The 20228-nt window shown below is 38.5% G+C and overlaps 1 protein-coding gene across 1 annotated transcript; it reads right to left on the minus strand.

Annotated features, from left to right (window-relative positions):
- Positions 1 to 599: 599 nt before the first annotated feature.
- LOC137802364 (adhesion G-protein coupled receptor G2) lies at positions 600 to 14126 on the minus strand. Its single transcript, XM_068600167.1, has 23 exons — positions 14062 to 14126; positions 12771 to 12844; positions 12302 to 12367; positions 11418 to 11485; positions 9860 to 11313; positions 9022 to 9049; positions 8899 to 8936; positions 8527 to 8657; positions 8377 to 8443; positions 6121 to 6239; positions 5880 to 6000; positions 5477 to 5755; positions 4975 to 5131; positions 4383 to 4544; positions 4043 to 4165; positions 3387 to 3432; positions 3199 to 3302; positions 2991 to 3115; positions 2370 to 2741; positions 1965 to 2248; positions 1520 to 1621; positions 1186 to 1332; positions 600 to 739 (listed from the first exon to the last, which is right to left on the minus strand). The coding sequence occupies exons 1-23, from the start codon at positions 14124 to 14126 to the stop codon at positions 636 to 638; spliced, it is 4236 nt and encodes a 1411-aa protein (XP_068456268.1). The 3' UTR covers positions 600 to 635.
- Positions 14127 to 20228: the final 6102 nt, after the last annotated feature.

A 20228-nucleotide genomic window follows, 5' to 3' on the forward strand; every position in this document is an offset into this window, starting at 1 on the left:
TCATTCTTCATGGCAAAATGTATGTAAAATGACCAACATGTTGCTATTGACACAGGTCTTTGTCCTTTTATGGTGTTAATCAGTAGAGACAGGGAAGTTCCCCATTAATATGCAAGATCATTGGTCCAAAGCAAGAAAGTGACACAACAACATGTAAAGAGGATTGAAAAAAAAAAGTGGAGGGAAGGAGAACTTGAAGGAAGTGATGAAAATAGATGGGATGAGGGCGGGAGTCAATCTAAATGATTAAAACAAGGATATGATACAATGTGACTATACACTGGTGCACATTTTTTCTGTTCATACCTACACATGCTCATAAAGGTGTGCAAGTTACTGCTGACAATGACCCTGATGAAGACCTGTGTATGTTGCAATGGGCTTTTGTCATGTATAATGAAGGCGTTTTCATTTTACACAAACCCTACAGTGTGTCTGGGATTCTTTTATAAAGGAGACTTGCCATTGATTCTTTTTTGAGACCATACAAGAATTCCACTCATGCAATGAGCCCTCTCACAAGATTAATTGAGCAGCGTACACCTAAAAGACCCACACAGTAGCAGTATGTGATGACCACAAATAACCTTATCCTCCATTGTCTTCCCATCAAACAGACTTCTGTCCTTTTTGGATTAAGGCGCTTGTTGGTTTCTGTACTGGCTGTTGATCTCGTTGAGGACTACATCCACACTGGCGTCTTCATCTGCTGTGATTGCTCTGTCTTCCAATGGGTTACCTGAAGCAAAGCGCAGTTGAATTATTTCTATTTTTTCTATTCCTGTAAATAATATATTGAACACCTGTATAACGGGTGTGTAGGGGAATTAAAACTAGTATAAAAAAAAGGGTGGGCTTCTCCCCCTCCAAGACAAAATCTGTTTAAAAAATACATTTAACTTATTTAATATATTTTGAGAGCTGTCATATCGATACTACAGTACAAAGACTACCTTGTTTCCAATTATAATCAAGTAAAGAGTAAACATGTCATATCAAGGTAAAACACATAAAACACAATATATAAAACCATGGTTTTGACATTGTTAGTTAGGTTGAATGAATCCTGCTACGAAGACTTACCTAAATCTTATGTTTGAGTAAATGAATAAGTCGTTGGATATGAGTAACTGAACACCTCAAAGTGAGGTGGCCGTAACTCCCACAATCTCAGACTTCACTTACCAATGCCATTAATCTGCTCTGGGGAGTCACTGACTAGGAAAGACGAGGATGAATTGTTGGACTTGGAGGATTTTGAGGAATGAAGAGATGCAAGTCTGGATACAGATGACCTCTTCACAGTCTTCTGTGTTGCAGTGCGGCTCCATTCTGTGAAAAGAAATCAAGATGAAAAGGTGAAACGTAACATAATCATTCACATGCAATTAATCACAATCATCATGCATCTGGTATACTTGAATGCTACTTGTAAGGTCAATATTCAGTGGAATTACATAAAACATAGATGATTACATGAGTGTAAAACTAAGGCTAGTAGAAAGTGAACAACTCCAACCTGAGTTCTCTGCTAGTCTCATTCTGCCACAGCAAAGGTAGGTCCTCCACTGCTTCCTCACATTTTCTTTTACCGCACAGTAGAACACAAAGATGAAGAAACCTACAAGACAGAAACAGAATGTATATATAACATGCATACTGATACATCATTTTTAAAAGTGTGTTGTATTAAATGCATCATTTTGCATCACAAATAATTGTACAGTTTTGCCTTGAAGGACTTGCAGTTTTGCGATACAATTTTTTAAGGGTCTGTGAGATGTCCAATTTTTTCAAATGATCAAAGTGCTGAATCTTGTGGTTCTTTCTATGCTGCTGAATTCCACATAGATTATATGATTCATCTTGATAGTGTCTACTTACATTGTTGGTCTCCATTTTTTTTTTTTTTTACATTTTGTGTGAAAGGTAAGAGCTACAAGACTAGAAATAGGTCAACTCACCTTGCAAAGAGTTAAAGATGGCAAACAGGTACATGAATGGCAGGTTAAGTGGGCCCCAGGCGAAAAAGGCAAAGCCCCAAGTGAGGCCCAGGAGAATCATTATCCCCGCCACGCTGCGCACATCCTGCAGCGTGGTGCGGTGCTGCATATTGTGAGGGTTCTGCCTCTTTATCCGACACAGTTGCACTAACACAACAATGAACATGGCAACGTTGAAAACAAAAATGATGCAGAAATAGGCCACCACTGCTACATAGAAAGCAATGTCATTTGTCAGCCAGCAGCTGTGGGAGAGGAAACAGATGGAAGAGGATAAAAAGGTTATTTTTTTTAGGTTTCATGTGTCTTGGTATTTGTGTAGAATCACGCGCATGTAACTGTAACGGCGTCAGACAGAAGACTCACAAGTCATCGCTAGTGCCATCGGAAAACTTTCCATAGGAGACGATTCCGTAGTTGTCCTTGTCAATGGCAATAACAATAATGACCACAATCATCGGGACACCCCAGCCGACCAGCGACAACTTCAGCATGTAGCGTGATATGTGGCTGTTGAAGACTTTCACAAGGGCCTGGTACATGTGCACAGCCTCAAGTCCCATCCAGGTGAAGGTAACCAGCAGGAAGTAGTGAAGGAACCACGCAGTGGAGATGCAGAGGCCCAATGCGTCCTGGTAGAGCGCCAGCCATGCGTCCACCAGGAAGACCAAGTTCAGCAGCAGCAGAGCAATGCACAGCTGAATCAAGATTTTGGATGGAATGTCCTTCCGCAACTTTCTGCAGTGTTTAAATGGTTTAGACAACACAAAGCATCTCAGTGCACTCTTCTCAATGAACAATATATATATTGTATATTGTTTGATCGATGTTCAAGATAGTAATCGGCATAACAGCTTTCACATTTGAAAATGTGACTGTGACTTTTATCTATTTATAGTCGCTCAAGCAAAATGCTCAACACTGCATCACAACATGAGCTGATATGAGACATGAAAAATAGCTTATCTTATGACTCTCAATACTCACCCAAACGCCAAGTAGGTGAGGAGGGTGATAGACAGGAAGATGGCCGAGATTCCACAGCCAATATATGTGATAAAGGTAAGAATGGTGGCCTGTTCACGACTGATTACAGTGTCTCTGGAGAGGTCCTGTAAGAAAAAGTATACTTAAAGACAAGTTCCAGCAGAGTGGGAAAATGTTTACCAAACTAATATATATATAATTTTCTCACCAGCAGTATGGCAAAACTGGTTAAATGGTTGCACGCGCAAACTGTCTCATTGTCTGTGCTGTTTCGGACAAAACAGCCCTTTGAATTCCAACCACCTGATTCGTCTGCCGGAAGAAAGCACAGATGAATCATATGTTCACTTTTGTTTACATTCACTTAATTCCGATAGACAAAGTTGGAAAGCTTACTATTGAATGTAAAGTCCCAGTAAACACATGTGGCCACAAAATTAGCCTGTAATTTGGAAAAAGGCACAAGAGATTAAACCAGTTTACAATATTGAATACATCTATTCAGTACATCGTGACCTATTTTTCTCTGTTGAGAGTGATTGCTACTACTCTTACAGCTGTTGATACAAATATAATATAAAAAAAATATAAAAATATACAGTATACAATTTGTTTCCCCCTTTTTAGGAGGACGGATGTTTGACACCAGTTTTGAAGTTGTGTTTTAATATTTGATTTTCATTCTAATACTCATACTACCATGCTATTTAGTAAATTATACCGGGAAACACATTTAGTTTGTTCCAATATAGAGTGTGTCAAATGTAGTATGCCAAAAAATATCAGGATGTCCTACTGCATCCTGACGCATTATGTCTGCGACAAGATGCAAGCTAGCATGATTCTCTGGTTTGTCTGACCCACAATCCTCTGAGTTGCAGATATATAGATATATGAAAGAGAGGGTCAAAGTTTAAGGTGCCATGTTATGAAAAAATAGTATGCCCCAGTTAAATGAATACTAAAAAGCATGCATTTTGGAACACAGTCAAAGTGTTGCTGGTTTAATGCATTGAAGAATGAATAAAAACAACGTTTTTTAATAAACTTACTGGAATGGGCTCTGAGTTCCTCAGCTTAATCACAACATCGTCCTGCAGTTCTGTGATTGACAGGTTGGACACACTCGCTCCAAGGATCCCACTATTGAGTTTGCGGTTTCCCAAAGCTCTGTCCTGCATGGCCATTCAGAGACAACACAAAAACACAAGTTGTCACTTTGTAAAGAAAATGTTATAATAATGTGTGGTATAAAATGTGGTCCACCAGTTTCCTTTAGAACATTAAATCAGGGTTTCAAAACTTCCAAACAGATAATACACAATACATGTAACACATTTCTGTATTGTAATCAGAATCCAAGTGTCTCAGACGTTTGTTGACTGTATGGACCTGGTACACTGTGCTCTCCTGGTAGAAATTGAACTGGACTCTGGTGGCCAGCTGCTGTTGCTCGTCAGTCAGGTCCTGTGTGAGAGATGGAGGCAGCTTGATGGAGCCTTGAGGGATGGAGGAGTCTCTCAGGCTCCTTCCATGTCTGGAATCCCCACGGACCTGAAACCCACATGGGACAGAGGCAACAGAGAGTCACAAGATGATTTAGAGAAAAAGAAGAAGGAAAAAAACTAAGTACAGCGACACAAGTCTATGATTATTTCTTGTATTTTCTATCTGAAAGGTTTGGATGGGAAATGTATTTTTGGTGGAACGAATGGACACTTCTCCTTGAGTCTGTCACAAGACAAAACCACCGGTTCAATTGATATCCTACAATGTATATCACTCTGAAATGTAGTAGAGTTGAAGTATTGAGTATAGCATCAACCTGAAACTTCAATTCACTCATTTTAGTTGTTCAGACTTCCAAACGTCTAAAACAGATCAACATCCGCTCTAGAAGTACCACTATCCTAATCCCCCCACATGTTGGGATGTATGATTACACTTCATGCAGGTATAATAAACTGTATTATTCATGCCGTACCTGTACATTGTTGGGGTCTGAGATGGAGAAAAATATTTCCTGAAAGTTACTGCCATCTGCTGGTTTCACCGACAGAGCCACAGAGGGGGACAAGAGTGTCTCAGCCTCGCCACCGAGAACCAGCTTCAACCCAACTGTATCAACAATCCCTATAATCCTGATGAAAAACACAATACATTAGAATATAGTCAATTTCATTTACACACTTGGTTCCCAACCCCCTGCCTTATGGACAGGCCTTGGACTATAACTAGGCCTAAAATAAAGTGGAATAATGATATACAAAACAGGTTATTGAAGGTTATCTTTGTGGCAATTACATGAAATGTCACATCCATCAACAAAAGACATCAAAATAAAAACTTTTAAGCCTTAAACAATATAGGAAATGCAAGCATAACTCCATAACAGTCCAATAGACCCCTGTCTCACTTTAAGTGAGTTGCACCATCATTTCTCTAACAGCACACAATAGACAATGTCAAATAAATGAAACTGTAACCTGGTGGAGGAGTCAGACAGCACCTCAGGAGAGGCTCCCAGCAGATTGCTGACGATGTGGACGGAGGTGTTCCCCAGCGCCAGGCTGACGTTCGGGCCCGACAAAAGATTCTCCAGCTGAGACACCAGCTGAGCCACCTGGCTGGAGTTGAGCTTGGACACGTCTCTGGTCAGCTCGAGCAGTGCGTTGGCTTGGCTCTCAGCAGAGGAGGTGCTGTTTGCTTGTGGGCTGACATTACACTGCTCATCCAGCTGCACAACCACATTGTTTCCTTTTGGGCTGGAAATAAAAATACCAAAATGAGTATTTTTACATCAGGTGTTAAATATGTATCAACTATAAAAATAGCTCTGGAATAGTTTGTTAAGTTAGTGCAGACAATACGGGGGAAGATCATACAAACCAAGTGAGGTTGTGAGATTCTGTTACTGCCGCGCAAAAGGAAGCAGGATTTATATCCACCGTAATCGACGTGAAGCTGGATGTTAGTGGTCTGTCGCTAACTATTGAATTTCCACAAATTGCTGTGTGACATACAAGACAAAACACAAATGAGGAGTTTTACAGAACAGACATGCGGTTATTTTCTTGACTGTGTGAAATTATATTGAATCAACTTGTTTCCATGTACTTGATGTACACACCTGCTCGAGTCACTTGACCATTGAAACTGACTTCTCTTTCAGACTGAAAGATATCAACCAGGGCTGCAGACAAGTTACAGATAGGAACCTCATTGGAAAAGCCTAAAATCACGTCGCACCTTTGTAGATGAGAAGAAAAAAAAATCAAAAGTGCACAAATTTCATTTACTGGTAGATATATTAGTAGCTTTGAAGAAACCTTTCACTGCAATAATACGAGTAGACTCACGTTGATGGTGTTTGTTCACATTGCATTATGGCATCCTGAGAAGAAATGATCATTTAATCACACTAACTCATGTAGTTACATTAAAGTAACACATTCAAATAAGTTATATATGCTGACGATACCAAGTGTACTTCTGGGGATTCAAAGCTAAGACAGTATTCAAAAGAAATGCTTGCAAATCCAAAAACAACTTGAAATATTCAAAGCATTACTTCAGTGCCAAATGTTGACAATTTCTTCAAAAGAATTAATAACTCAGAAACTAAATATTACACTACATCTTTCAATTGTATTTCTCTTTTAATGAAAGGGTTTTTTAGTCACTTGAGTACATTATAAGTTACAGAGAAAGATAGATCGCATTCAAATCAGTTCATAATTGCATATTGATGAATCCTTTGTGTATATATAATATGGCAAACTGTTTTGATCTCATTTGAATACATTTGGCCCTATTTAATAGTCAAAAAGGTAATTCAGGCAACATGAATACAGCTAATTACCTTGTATTCAGATGCAATGATGGACAACGCACATGAATCACTGTAAAGGAACATAACAAATATGATTTTTTAAAAATTTGATTAATAAAGGGTACTTTTTCATGTAAAATGTAATTTGCACACGCTTAAATGGCAAAACTCACTCTGCACTTGAAGGACAGTTTGTATGTTTTCTTAGCTGAGAAACCTGTAAATATTCAAGAGGTCAGAGTTTGTTGTTACAATAATTAATTGAGCAAAATGGACAATTAAAGACACATACAACATACTCTTAGACATGTATGCACGACTTACAACAGATATCAAGATGTTGGACAAGTTCATCTGGGAACCTTGTCTTGGAAATTGAAAAGTGTAGTATGCATCTGAAAGCAGAGAAACAATATTGACTCTTATCTATAAACAATCTGGGGGTTTGTGTGATGAAAAACAACACTCACCATTTCCATTGCAATACGCTAAGCAGCTGCAAGTGTTGTTCTCCTTATCTGAAACAAAATCAAAGCATGTTGGTTTACTGATGTCATCACTGTGAAGTCATCCATAGGTTTCTGAAGAGCTATTGTGAAGCTGCAGCTGGTGCCATATTGACACAGCCTCAATCCTAAAAATTAGCAAAGAGTTGTATTGTCGGTGGAGCAGAGACGGTTCCAGGCCAGGTGACACAGCATAGGAGACCGCTCGCGACCCGTCACCCACATACGGTGTTAGTTCAGGCTCAAAATTGGCAAATGCACACAGAAAGATTCACAAATATATTTGATTTACAAATGCACACGGAAGGATTTACAAATACATTCGAATGATTTATGTGATTGTAAAAAAAAATAAATACAGATATATTTCTGCATTTGTATGTATTTGTATGTATTCATTTGTGGATTACACTGCATTTGTTTGTAAATGGCTTCACATTTACGGGTGGCTTCTTTGAGACTCCTCTGCCATCCCTGGATTCTAACTTTTAAAAAAAAAATGGACCTAGCCAATCAGATGTCGCCTTCGTTTTCAACCAATCACATGAGCGCAGCTCTCCCTCCCCGAGTGGCTTCATTTGCACCGGAAAAGGGACTCACTCACTGCCATACTACAGCTGAATCAAATTGCTTCTTCTACTTCTGTTGTTACCTTTGAACAGAGGACACGTGTCCACGTTCAAGTGACAATGCTTTGGACTTCACGTGACATCTCCTAAATGTCCCAATGTCTACTTTGACAAAGGATTGAAAGATTTAATACGTCCTTTACTTTTTGTGGTTTAAAGATGTTGAAGGAAAATGTTCAAAGCTTACCTGCACCACAGTGAGTTGAGTTGAGATGAGGATTCATAAATGTACCTCCGGATGCATCACTGTTGAAAAAAGATAGCGAGACAAAACATGACTTCACTGTATACAATAATCCTAAAATTAAATAAATAAATACTTCTCTTGAAAAATTGCTTTTCAAAATAGGAAGATGTATACATATGTTGGGGGGGTTAAAGAGAGAAAACACAAACATTGTAAATCCCAAACATCTTACCATGATCCATTGTACATGCAACTGTTCAGCTCTTGTGTAGTGCTGTTGCAATCATTTTGCAGTGGACCTGTCCAGTGACAGAGAGGGTTTATTTCCTTATGGCAACTTATTAGGTCGGTAATGATGTATTTCAGAGCATGCAACACTCACTCGTTATATCTGCTGTTTTCCCAACCACACGGATGTCAGAAGATGTTTGACTGGCCACACAGAGCGTACGAAGGATACAACATGAAGAGACCCTCTGCTTCAGCTTCAGCGTCACTGAACAGTTGGTTTGGCTGAAGTAAAGGTCAAAGTCAAAAGTCAAAGTCAGAGTCAACTTTATTTGTCAATTTGCTCCATGTGCAAATATACAGAAGATTTGAAAAAAGAAAGTGCAAAAATAGATTAAAAAAGAACATTTAGACAACATATGTACAACATAAAATTCAGAAAAATATTTGGTAATATAGTATAAGGTCGGTGTCAACAAAGACATCCTCATCACTTGCTTTGATAATTTCAAAACAGTTCATTCACCTTATTGCAGTCTTTTTGGCGCATGCAACTTCAATTCCCTGTAAAATAAAAAGGTGAACTTGATTCATATGATACTTATATTCACATACTGTAACCCACAAATATGTCTAAATATTAACTTACTTGAAATAGGCCTGTTGTGTTGCTTGTCCTGATTGGAATGACAAAAACAAGTTTAGACAAGATTGAAGTGTCCAAAAAAAGTCTATATATATATATATATATATATATATATATATATATATATATATATATATATATATATATATATATATATATATATATATATATATCTCACAGTCTTCACTTTACAAATACAAAGTTTAATTCATAACCAAAAAACATAACCTCGCCTAATATACCCTGAGGTTCAAGTTGTTACAAATGTCGTTGGTCTTTTATGAACGGTAGTTTATTGTGGCTAATGTTAACAAATGTTGAAACATAAGTTGGATATGGCTATATAACCAAAATTAACATGACTGTCAGTTCACTGACTTAATTGATAACACATTTCTTCTTTTACTACTGTTACTGCTATTGTTACTCTACAGATAAACATTTAATGGACTGATAGCAAAGGTAAGACAAGCATTGTGTGGCTCGAGGGAAGTTCAATGTGCCCTCATCTGTAAGTGCCACCTGTGGACTCAGCGGCTGCTGTTCAGCAAAAGACAGTCTCACCTTAAATCATTAATGTAACACACCACATAATGGGTTGTTCCTACAGTATGGACTCTGGGGAACCTGCTACTTCAAAAATATTACATTTTAAGTTTAAATTATTTTGGAGGTCTATATTACAACATAGTACTGTTCACAGTGTAGAAAAATACAATTTGTGTACTAAATTAATTATATCAACACAAATATTTTTGAGATACCCATGGCTGTCTATACTATCAAAATGTTAGGACCCTTCACCCTTTCATTCATTTCGTAAGAAATCGTTCAACAATACCTGGTTTGTGTCTCATGGTTTAGAATTTCACGAGCTATGCGCCGACCCAGATTATTTGGTACATTCCTAGTAATAGTTGTTCTTCTTGCAGGTGTAGTTAAGGTGGGGATTGTTAATGCTGTTCTTGCAGGTGTAGTTAAGGTGGGGATTGTTAATGCTGTTCTTGCAGGTGTAGTTAAGGTGGGGATTGTTAATGCTGTTCTTGCAGGTGTAGTTGTGGTGGGGATTGTTAATGCTGTTCTTGCAGGTGTAGTTAAGGTGGGGATTGTTAATGCTGTTCTTGCAGGTGTAGTTGTGGTGGGGATTGTTAATGCTGTTCTTGCAGGTGTAGTTGTGGTGGGGATTGTTAATGCTGTTCTTGCAGGTGTAGTTGTGGTGGTGATTGTTAATGCTGTTCTTGCAGGTGTAGTTGTGGTGGTGATTGTTAATGCTGTTCTTACAGGTGTAGTTGTGGTGGTGATTGTTAATGCTGTTCTTGCAGGTGTAGTTGTGGTGGTGATTGTTAATGCTGTTCTTGCAGGTGTAGTTGTGGTGGTGCTTTGTAATGGTGTTGTTGCAGGTGTAGTTGTGGTGGTGCTTTGTAATGTTGTTGCAGGTGTAGTTGTGGTGGTGCTTTGTAATGTTGTTGCAGGTGTAGTTGTGGTGGTGCTTTGTAATGTTGTTGCAAGTGTAGTTGTGGTGGTGCTTTGTAACGTTGTTGCAGGTGTAGTTGTGGTGGTGCTTTGTAACGTTGTTGCAGGTGTAGTTGTGGTGGTGCTTTGTAATGTTGTTGGTGCAGGTGTAGTTCTGGTGGTGCTTTGTAATGGTGTTGTTGCAGGTGTAGTTGTGGTGGTGCTTTGTAATGTTGTTGTTGCAGGTGTAGTTGTGTTATTGCTCTGCATCGTAGTTGCTGCAGCTGTCGTTGTGTTGTTGCTTTGTAATGTAGTTGCTTCAGTGGTAGTTGTGTTGTTGCTCTGCATCGTAGTTGCTGCAGCTGTAGTTGTGTTGTTGCTCTGCAACGTAGTTGTTGCAGCTGTCGTTGTGTTGTTGCTTTGTAATGTAGTTGCTGCAGTGGCAGTTGTGTTGTTGCTCTGCATCGTTGTTGCTGCAGCTGTAGTTGTGTTGTTGCTCTGTAATGTAGTTGCTGCAACTGTAGTTGTGTTGTTCTGCAACATAGTTGTGTTGTTGCTCTGCATCGTTGTTGCTGCAGCTGTCGTTGTGTTGTTGCTCTGTAATGTAGTTGCTGCAACTGTAGTTGTGTTGTTGCTCTGCAACGTTGTTGTGTTATTGCTCTGTAACGGTGTAGTTCCTGCAGTAGTTGTTGTGTTCTGTAACGTTGTGGTTGCCATAGCTGTAGTTGTGTTCAAGCTTTGCAACGTTGTTGTTGCAGCTGTCGTGGTGGTAGAGTTGGTAAATAGTTCATCATCGGGTGAAGATACGCAGTTCTGCAGATTGTTTTGGAACACCTGGTTAAGCTGAGAAAATGAACAGAATACTCATGTTATTTAATCACAATGAATTACATAATCTCTACATTATTTACAATAGCAACTATTCCATGACCAGTTTCCCTACATACCCAGGCACGGATTTCTGATTCGTCCTTCTGTTCCTTGGTATCCACCGTGACAACAACAAAGTAGTGTGCTGTTGTAAGAAGGAAAGACTGATTACACAACGAAGTTAGGGAGACAGATTTTTCAAATGGATTATGCAGCTGTGAATGAGATATCCTCAGATTATATTACAGATGTTTTCACAGGTTGAGATGTGCTCTCTGTTATTATCTTAACGATCTTAGGACAATTTTACATTTATTTTTTAAGCTTTTACCTTACAATGTACTTTTACAGAGATTTGTACACATTGAAAATGGCTATATTTACAGACAGGCACTTTTCACGTCAGTATTGTTTCAAAAAGATCCCTTTTGATGTTAAACGTGATACTGTTCCATTTTTTTCAAACAGTCCGCGACCAGGAGCAAGTGTGAGAGGGCAACTGTTTTTTCTCGCAGGCTGATATGACTATGATTGGGATGATTATGCAAAATAACTTACTTTATTTAAGTACAATTTGAGTTATATTTTAACTCTAAAGACTTCCATTTGAGGTTATTTTATACTTCTGCTCCACTTTTTCTAACACATATATTGTTTTACTCCACTACATTCATTCAACAGTTATGGTTACTTTACATGTTTAAAATGATACAACATAAACATATGATCATGTTAAAACCATCACAATAAATCCATCCAAAAGTAACATAATGACAGAATGTATGATCATTTTGGTCATGGGCAAAGATTTGGGGACCCAATCTTAACTAATTTGTGTGAGTTTAGACGTCCTTGATATGAACAACTATGTGAACCACTGTAGTAGATTCAACGACAGCAGTGCTTAAACTACTGCTGGTACGGCAGTGTGTAAGATGAATGTAAAATTTGGTAAGTTTACCTGGCCTCTCTGCATTTGATGTAGTAATAAAAGCTTCATCAGAGATCTCATTACCGGAAGCCTGTGCTGTGAAGGTAAAGAATAAAGAGAAATATAAAATGCATCAATAAGTCGATATAGAATGTAGCATAAATTATATTAAATATTTTTACAAAACCAAATTTCAGGTATATTTGGCAGTTGTTGAATTAGACTGTTCCTCTTGTACTATATTATATATATGTACATATTTTCCACCTTCCTCTAATAAAGAAGTAAGAACATTGTTAGGTTGTGCGTAATGAGGAAACAGACAACAATTAGACCAGAACAGGTTCCAGTAAAGGAAGGACATTCAACATATACACATATAGGTGTGACATAACTGCCGTGTCAGACAGTCCAATTTATAAATAGCGGTGCAGAGTTGTCAGTCCAGATGAGCTCCATTTGCTGCAAACAACTCGTCCCAGAATAGCAGATGTCATACCTGCCAAAAGGATGAACAGCAGAAGTATTTGCACTCCGTGTAGATGTTCGACATGTGAGCCTGGCTTCTTTGCCCTGTAATAAAGGAAAGACAATAATTTTAACAGTTTTTCCAAATGTTTATATGACATGAAAACGTAAGCTTCACTGCACTGACATTTTGTTCTTTTGATACCTATTGTTGAAGTTTGAAAGGGTGAAAGACTGAGGCATAGAAAACACTTCCCAGGCTAATCACATAATACTCTTTCCACCACACCTACAGGATATGAATGAATGCTGACGCCATATCCTATAATTATGTTGTCAATGTTTTCTCTTTGGTTCTGATCATTCAGTCAATCAGCCATATCTTACAATTTTCGGAAAAAATGAATGATGCCAAATCAAACATTGAACACATTCCTGTTCAGAAGCACCCTTGGCTATAATCAGAATACAATACGACAGAGTAAACACATTACCTTTATCACAGCTAAAGAGAGTAGTAAGTATTGTACTTTACAGTCACACGTTTGTTGAACAAATGGTGAATATTTGCTCAGACCAGAGCTGTTCACTGGTGTTTACATTTGTTACTACGCAGTGAATTAAGAAGCTCTGGAGCAGAAGACTATCATTTCTAACTTTAAATTGTGGTACCTGTTTTTTTATCATTAATTGCAAAATAAAATGTGAAAGAATGCAATACATGTACTATAATAAGTTGTCGTGACACAAACAACAGTAAAGTAAGGTATGTGTACTGCGAGACTACATGAGTGAATTACTGTGGACATTTAAATAGCAAAGAAAAAACATTCAATCCCTCCTACAGCGGTTTCACACAAATGGAGCAGTAAACACTAAAATAAAAACAGAGAAAATTGTCCAGTCTTGAGGAAGGAGATATTAGAAGTGATACGAATCACAGGTCAGAAATCCACCGACCCGTATCTTTCATGGGTTTTTATGGTCCTTTAATGCAATTGGACCATCATTGTACAACAAGAATCACAATAACTTGAATAATATTATTAGTAACTTCACTTAAAACTTGGGTTAAAGATTAAACCGCCATCACAAACACAGACAAATATTTACAAAAATGTAAACACATTGAAAAGTACATATTAAAAGCGATTAGGTTAAGGGTTTGAATAAAGAAATAAAGAGGTAATTGATTAATTTATTTCTATAAAAAGAGAAGCTCGGTGTGTAATCCAGATTCAAACCATATTCAGCAGTAATTTCTGAAATGAGCAGTGATTCATAATTAAGGAAAGGAGACACCGCCATCACCACCACTTTACCTGACAAAGGAGCCGAACATGTGGCGACATAAAGATCCATCAGAACATGTGCTGGAAGCTTTCATGATTTCGTCTTCATTTTCTTGAAACATAACGTCCGTGGGCAAATTTCTGAAACTTGAAAACAAAGCCAAACCATAAGCATTAGGCGTGCATTCTCTTCTCTAAACCAACACAACCTTGTTGTTCCTGTCGTTGTTGGCAGGCTGCTGTGTGAGTTCCCTGTGGTTTTCTCATACAGGATACAGTACATAGCTGACACATGTGGCACGCCCTTGAAACGTCAACTTGAACAGGTGGATATTGCATACTTACAGTTTACCTTTGTGTCACAACAATTGTCCACCTCCTGAACAGGAAGTGATTTGATTTTTAGAACAGATCACTAAAAGCCCACAGTACTGTTCTATCATACAAAATGATACCTCTACACAGCTAAAGTCCCCGTAGGTTTTGAAAGGAAGAGATTTTTGCTTTTCTATTTTTGTTTGGCAGTAAAGGTGTGCCACAGGGTGTGTCCTGACCCTGACTTTTATGCGTGACAGACACAACTAGAGAAAGAAGTGTTTCCAGGGAAACACCGCAGTGCTCTAAGAGTGCGGCATTGATGTACTGTTGCGTCAGAAGAAGTCACGCACTAGCATTGTGTCTGTCAAGTTATGCACTTGTTGTACAGGACTGGAAAAGGGAGGGGGTTGTCTGTCACGCAGCACTACACACACGCACACACACACACACACACACACACACACACAGACACAGACAAAACACAGACAGACAAAACACACACACACGCACAGATTTATTTCAGTCTTTGTCATTCCAAGGTTTTTGGCTCTTCCGATTATATTTAACAAGGGAAACACTATATTTAATAGAGTTACACCCTGTAGAAAGGACACAGAAACACTTACCTGGGAGGGTGTGTAGGTGACAGAGGACTGACGTATGAGATCACTTTTAAAAGTCATACCTCAGAGAAACTAAGAGCATGGTGATTAAGTGCACGGTCATGAATAATATTCTCATAACAGATCATTAAAGAAAGCAACATGTTCAACGTGTTTTGTGTTAAATAGAAATTGTATTTGTGTCATGAATGGAAAATCACAGTGAGGTCAGGGGCCAAACTGACAGTGGGAGGGCTTATTAACTAATCAGAGTATAACGTAAAAATCAGGATAAAATGACAAACTATCCCAGCAGAGGACGTAAACAAGAGAGAACCTTAATATACTCAATTCTTTATATCCTGGTGACCCATAAATAATATAACAGCATAACAGCATTGTAACAGTTGTTTACAAGTAAGAAAGAGTACAATAGGATGTGTGTAGTTCTCTATCTGTACACCAGGAGGAGGCAGAAGGACAGAAACAACCACAAGTCAGGTTTTCATGTGTACCTGGTGGTTGGGGACCACTGTGAGGGTTGAGAAACAGTACTGACAGAGCGCACCGAAACAGTTTCTTTACATATCAACAGGCTAATTGTAAAATGTATATGAAATTCAAAAAGGGTTTATTAGCTTTATCTATTCCATGTCTGCTGCTGATCACTGTGCATTTATCACAGATTGAAGTTGTTTGTTAACATTATATCAATGAAGACAAATTTATAAAATCTAGAATCGAACTGTGAACCTTCAGATTACTGTTCTAGCTCCTGAGCCATTGCCTACCTGACAAACACATATAAGAACAAAGGAACGAAATGTAAAAGATACAATGAATCAAAGAGTTTTCAGATTAAAACGGACAGTTACAAGTCAGAGTCTAATACTAGGGTAGATTGTAGCTGTGTCTCGACTTGGACCTTCACTGTAGTAGTGACAATGTCCTCCATTCTTTCCTTAATTGACTCCTCCACAAATGGATTCCCATTGGCTGCTTCGGCGGACAAAAAAACAAAAGAGAATGAAATATAAAAGAACAAGACACTGAAGTGAAACCCAAATGAATCACACACAATTAATCTTCACTGCTGTAATTGATGGAATTACTGATTAGGAATAATACACTAATCCGCCTGTACACATATACTCCTAGTTATATGGTAATCCACACACACACACATGAATATACACATATATAGTACATGATATGCGCATACAGTACATATATCCTGATATATTCATTTGTATACTACTGTCATTTAAATATATATAATCTGATTGATTGGGGTGAAAATTAGCTGATACATTTTCTCCACACTGACACATTTACTTGTCTGATATTTTGCGATGCTTATGTAACTTCAGCCCGACCAGCAGAGGCGGTGTCAATCATCTTGGTAATTTAAGATAGATAATAGGATTTGATCGACTTTGTTGAACCACCTACAAAAAACAGGGCTCTGGTCCAAATTGCATTTGTCACTTTTGTCATGAATATTGGGTCCAAGGTTGAGTGTGCCCTCCCAGAATTTGCTTATGCCCTCATCCTAAAAAAGAGAAAAACCTAAAATATAGACACGTCTCTTAGGCCCAACCCCAATGTCCCCCTAACCCTGAACCCTCAAAGAGTTATGACGTGTTTCAGTGTAAGAGACTGTGAGGGTTTGAAATGGTCTAAATACGAATGGGGCCGCACTTTGCTGCAACATATCACAATCCACTGACAGCATAAAAATAATATCATCCAAACTTTATCTTACATTTTTTACTCCTTGATTCAAAAGTCTTCCAGGCTCTTTTCTCACAACATGAGATGTAATTTCAAATAATGTATTTACTTGTTTGGGTCAAAACAGCTTTAATGACAAAATGAAATATTTTATTAAATAAAAATAAATATCCTTGGATGTTTTGTTTTTTCATGTCCCATCTTTAATCCCTAATGCGTCTCAGTACATGTAATTTGACAGGCTGATGTGCCGTCCTCTTTGTTTACCTTATTTTTCACGTCTCCATGCTTACAGTTTATATTATGTAATAAATAAGTGCACAGCAACGTTACTCTTTATTATTGAGCTGTAGAGGAAGCCTGTAAGAGCCAGTTGCCCTCTGTCTTGTTTTAAGCCGGCCTTCTGATGAAGAGTGACTCCTGCTTTTGCCTTGTGTACCAACGGTAGAAAAGCTGGCAGGTGTTGCTACACAATCTCCTGGACACATTTCAGGTTTTTAATTTTCTATATAAAGCAGATATTTTTGTTTAGTTTTGTGTTGCTGACCAGCTTTTCATTTCTAGTTGTGTAATGTAATGCTATTCAATCTCAACACTCACAGATTCACAGACTTTGAGGTGCGCTCCCACAAAGTCTGTGAGGATTTTGAGCCATCCCACTAGGCTTGTTCGAGATGAACTGCGCCTCGCCTATAATATTTAAACGAGAGCAGCACAGGGTTTTGACAAAAACAACTGTGGTCAAGTCGTTTTAAGTTTTCAGCTGCCTGACAGGCTACTTGTTGAATCAAGATCTTTTTCGGATTTATTCATGTATTTGTAAATATGTTTTTATGTAAAAATGTGTGTGTCTGCTTTGTTCTTTTTATGTCTGCCTGTGAAACACATTGCATCTAGCTTTTGTATGTGTTATATATAAGCTTTATCATTATCACACAAGATATGTTTTTAGATTAAACCTTTATTGCAAAACATGCGAGTAATAGCCCACAATTGAGTATTACAACTACACAGAAAAATAGGAAAGTATACTCAATGTGGAGTTTGTTGTCAAATTAAGGAGCCAATCAGCTCTGTGATCTGGTGACAGACGTTTCCCATCATGCCCTGGGTCATACAGTCATTGGAGAGCTACTGCGGCGCCTGGCTGTAAAAACTGCGGTCGCCTCGCCTTTGTGATGTTATCGTTGCCCCCGTGTGCATGGCATCACAGCAAGTCGGGATCGAGTCGGACACAAATCTAACCGGCATGCATTATGACCTTGAACGAGGCTATTGTCACATCGTCGAGTGTTTGAGGGTTCTCTGGCAGATGCTTTGAGCCCTTTATAATACCTTTTCCCTAAATCAACAACCAACAAAAAAAGGTAAACAAAGAGGATGGCACATGGGTGTTCAGCCTGGCAAATTACATTTACTTTACTTTACTTACAAAAATTGAGGATTCAAGTTGGAAGATAAAAACACATGAAACCAGAGGAAGGAAAGCAGAGATTATGCTACACACATTTACTCATCACATCACAATTTTGTGTCGTTTTGACAAAAAAAAAGAAGTAAATTATCTTGTGGGTAAAGAGCCTGGAAGACGTTTGAATCGGGGTATAAAAAGTACAACATAAATACTCACAATTGTAAATCATATTTTTGGATGTTGTCATGATCACGTGATATATGTCGCAGCAAAGTGCTGTCCCATTTGTATTTACACCATGTCAAGCCCTCACAGTCTCTCACACTCAACTATTTACCAGGTGACGTCAGTAAATCCCAGAGGATTCAGGGTTTAAGGCCTTAGGGGGGGCATTGGGATTGGACCTTTGAGCTTTTTATAAACCCTTTTGGCATTAGATGCAGACTTTGTCCAAGGGAATTACCCACACTTCATTGCAATGTGACGTTAGACACGGGGTAACCAGTGACAAGTAAAAAAGGTAAACAAAGAGAACGGAACATAAATGTTCAGCTTGTAACCATAACACTGAGATGTTGACACATACTGCATTAAATATGAATGCTCACTTATTAGCGTTAGCGCTATTAGGGTTTCCTTCGAGAAAAGGAAGCAGAACTTGCAACCCCAACTGACTGGTATGAGTTGTTGAGTAAGGCTGTGGGGCACAAACAATACGCTCCACGTGTCTGCATGTGCTCCATTTAAACAGGCCAAGCTAACACTACAAACCTAGCTGAGGCCTCAGAAATCTTCAGAAGTTTAACATTTAACTTTAACTTAAAGTTTAACGCGACCGCTGAGGTCCAATATGCTAACATTGACAAGCTAGTGTTGGCACTGGCATTAGCTGTAACTGAAACTAGCTGCTAGCTTCTTCAGCTTACCTCACAATGGATTAACTCTACTGAACTTAAGTCAAACACGTCTTTATCAACTATCCAAAGCCGAATCAATTGTAATTACAATACTATTACTTACCAAGTTCAAACGGTGTGTGTCTCCTCTCCCTTGAAACTGTCAAAAGAGAGGAGGCAACAGACATCTTGTTTGCCTTTGCTCGCTAGCCCAGCACTTGTTCACCTGCATGCGCAATCGCCGGACAGACCTTAGCTGAATACCATATCACATCCTTTTTTTTATTTTTGTTGCATGCAGTATGCACTCAAGGTTACATTGTACTTCCTCATAATATATCTTACCTTAAACTTGAACACTTTTGCACATGAAACCACTGGGCAAAGGATTGTGGGCCAGAATAGCTAGAAAAGCATGATGGTTTGCATAGGCCTAATCCCAATCTTCAGGCTGAACACCTACGTACCGTCCTCTTTGTTTAATCCTGCCTTTAAACACTGCTATCCCTGTGTTTATTGTCACAACACTATGAGATGTGGGCAATTCCCTTAAGCGCACACTTACGGAACATGTTCATAAAAGGGCTCAAAATGTCTGCGGGAGAGCCCTCAAACACTCAACAATTTGACAGGACGGCCCTTAATCCTCACAGGCTTTGAGGCACGCTCCTGCAGTGTGTAGATTGGGAATAGGCCATTGCACCTTTACTGTTTTGGATCAATCTGGGCTGCACTCGTGGACCATATACAAATTAGCCTTGTGGCTAAATCTGACACATTTACATCACATTGATGTAATAAATGTGTGCTGCCCAAAATATATAGGTACAAATAAAAATAATTTGAAGTAAAATGTTTAGCATGACATGTATTTAAGACCATCCATTTATTTTTCAAGACAATGTAAAGTAATTATACAATTCTATGTTTTGTGTCTAATCAAGAAATAAAATATATTTGTTAGAATAAAACTTTTTCTCTTATAAAACAGGCATGTCAAAAACACACAAACATCCGCAAAAATAACAGCCATTCAATGCAACAGCTAATCTTAGATTTTCTCCAAGTTACAACTGAACACTCCTTGAGTAAAAGACACCATGCAATATATCTATGCCCATCGGCAGACACTGTGCAAACTTGAGGTCGTACCCTATAGCAATACAGATTCTTGTAAAGCAGCTCAAAATAGTCACAAATGAATACTGTTTATCCTGTTGCATAGGTTATGCA

This window comes from Clinocottus analis, unplaced genomic scaffold (genome assembly GCF_023055335.1).
Source record: "Clinocottus analis isolate CAN_PGR_092001 unplaced genomic scaffold, fCliAna1.0.p SCAF_5, whole genome shotgun sequence".
In the NCBI taxonomy this organism is placed as follows: Eukaryota; Metazoa; Chordata; class Actinopteri; order Perciformes; family Cottidae; genus Clinocottus; species Clinocottus analis.

What these genes read in the sequence shown, in the direction of transcription:
- LOC137802364 (XM_068600167.1), bottom strand. Translation starts at nt 14,126, where the DNA reads ATGAAAGCTTCCAGCACATGTTCTGATGGATCTTTATGTCGCCACATG. An exon ending in AGGAGAGCACAGTGTACCAG is followed by an intron (nt 4,166 to 4,382) that starts GTCCATACAGTC and finishes ATGGCCATGCAG; the next exon opens with GACAGAGCTTTGGGAAACCG. An exon ending in AGAGCAGATTAATGGCATTG is followed by an intron (nt 740 to 1,185) that starts GTAAGTGAAGTC and finishes GCTTTGCTTCAG; the next exon opens with GTAACCCATTGGAAGACAGA.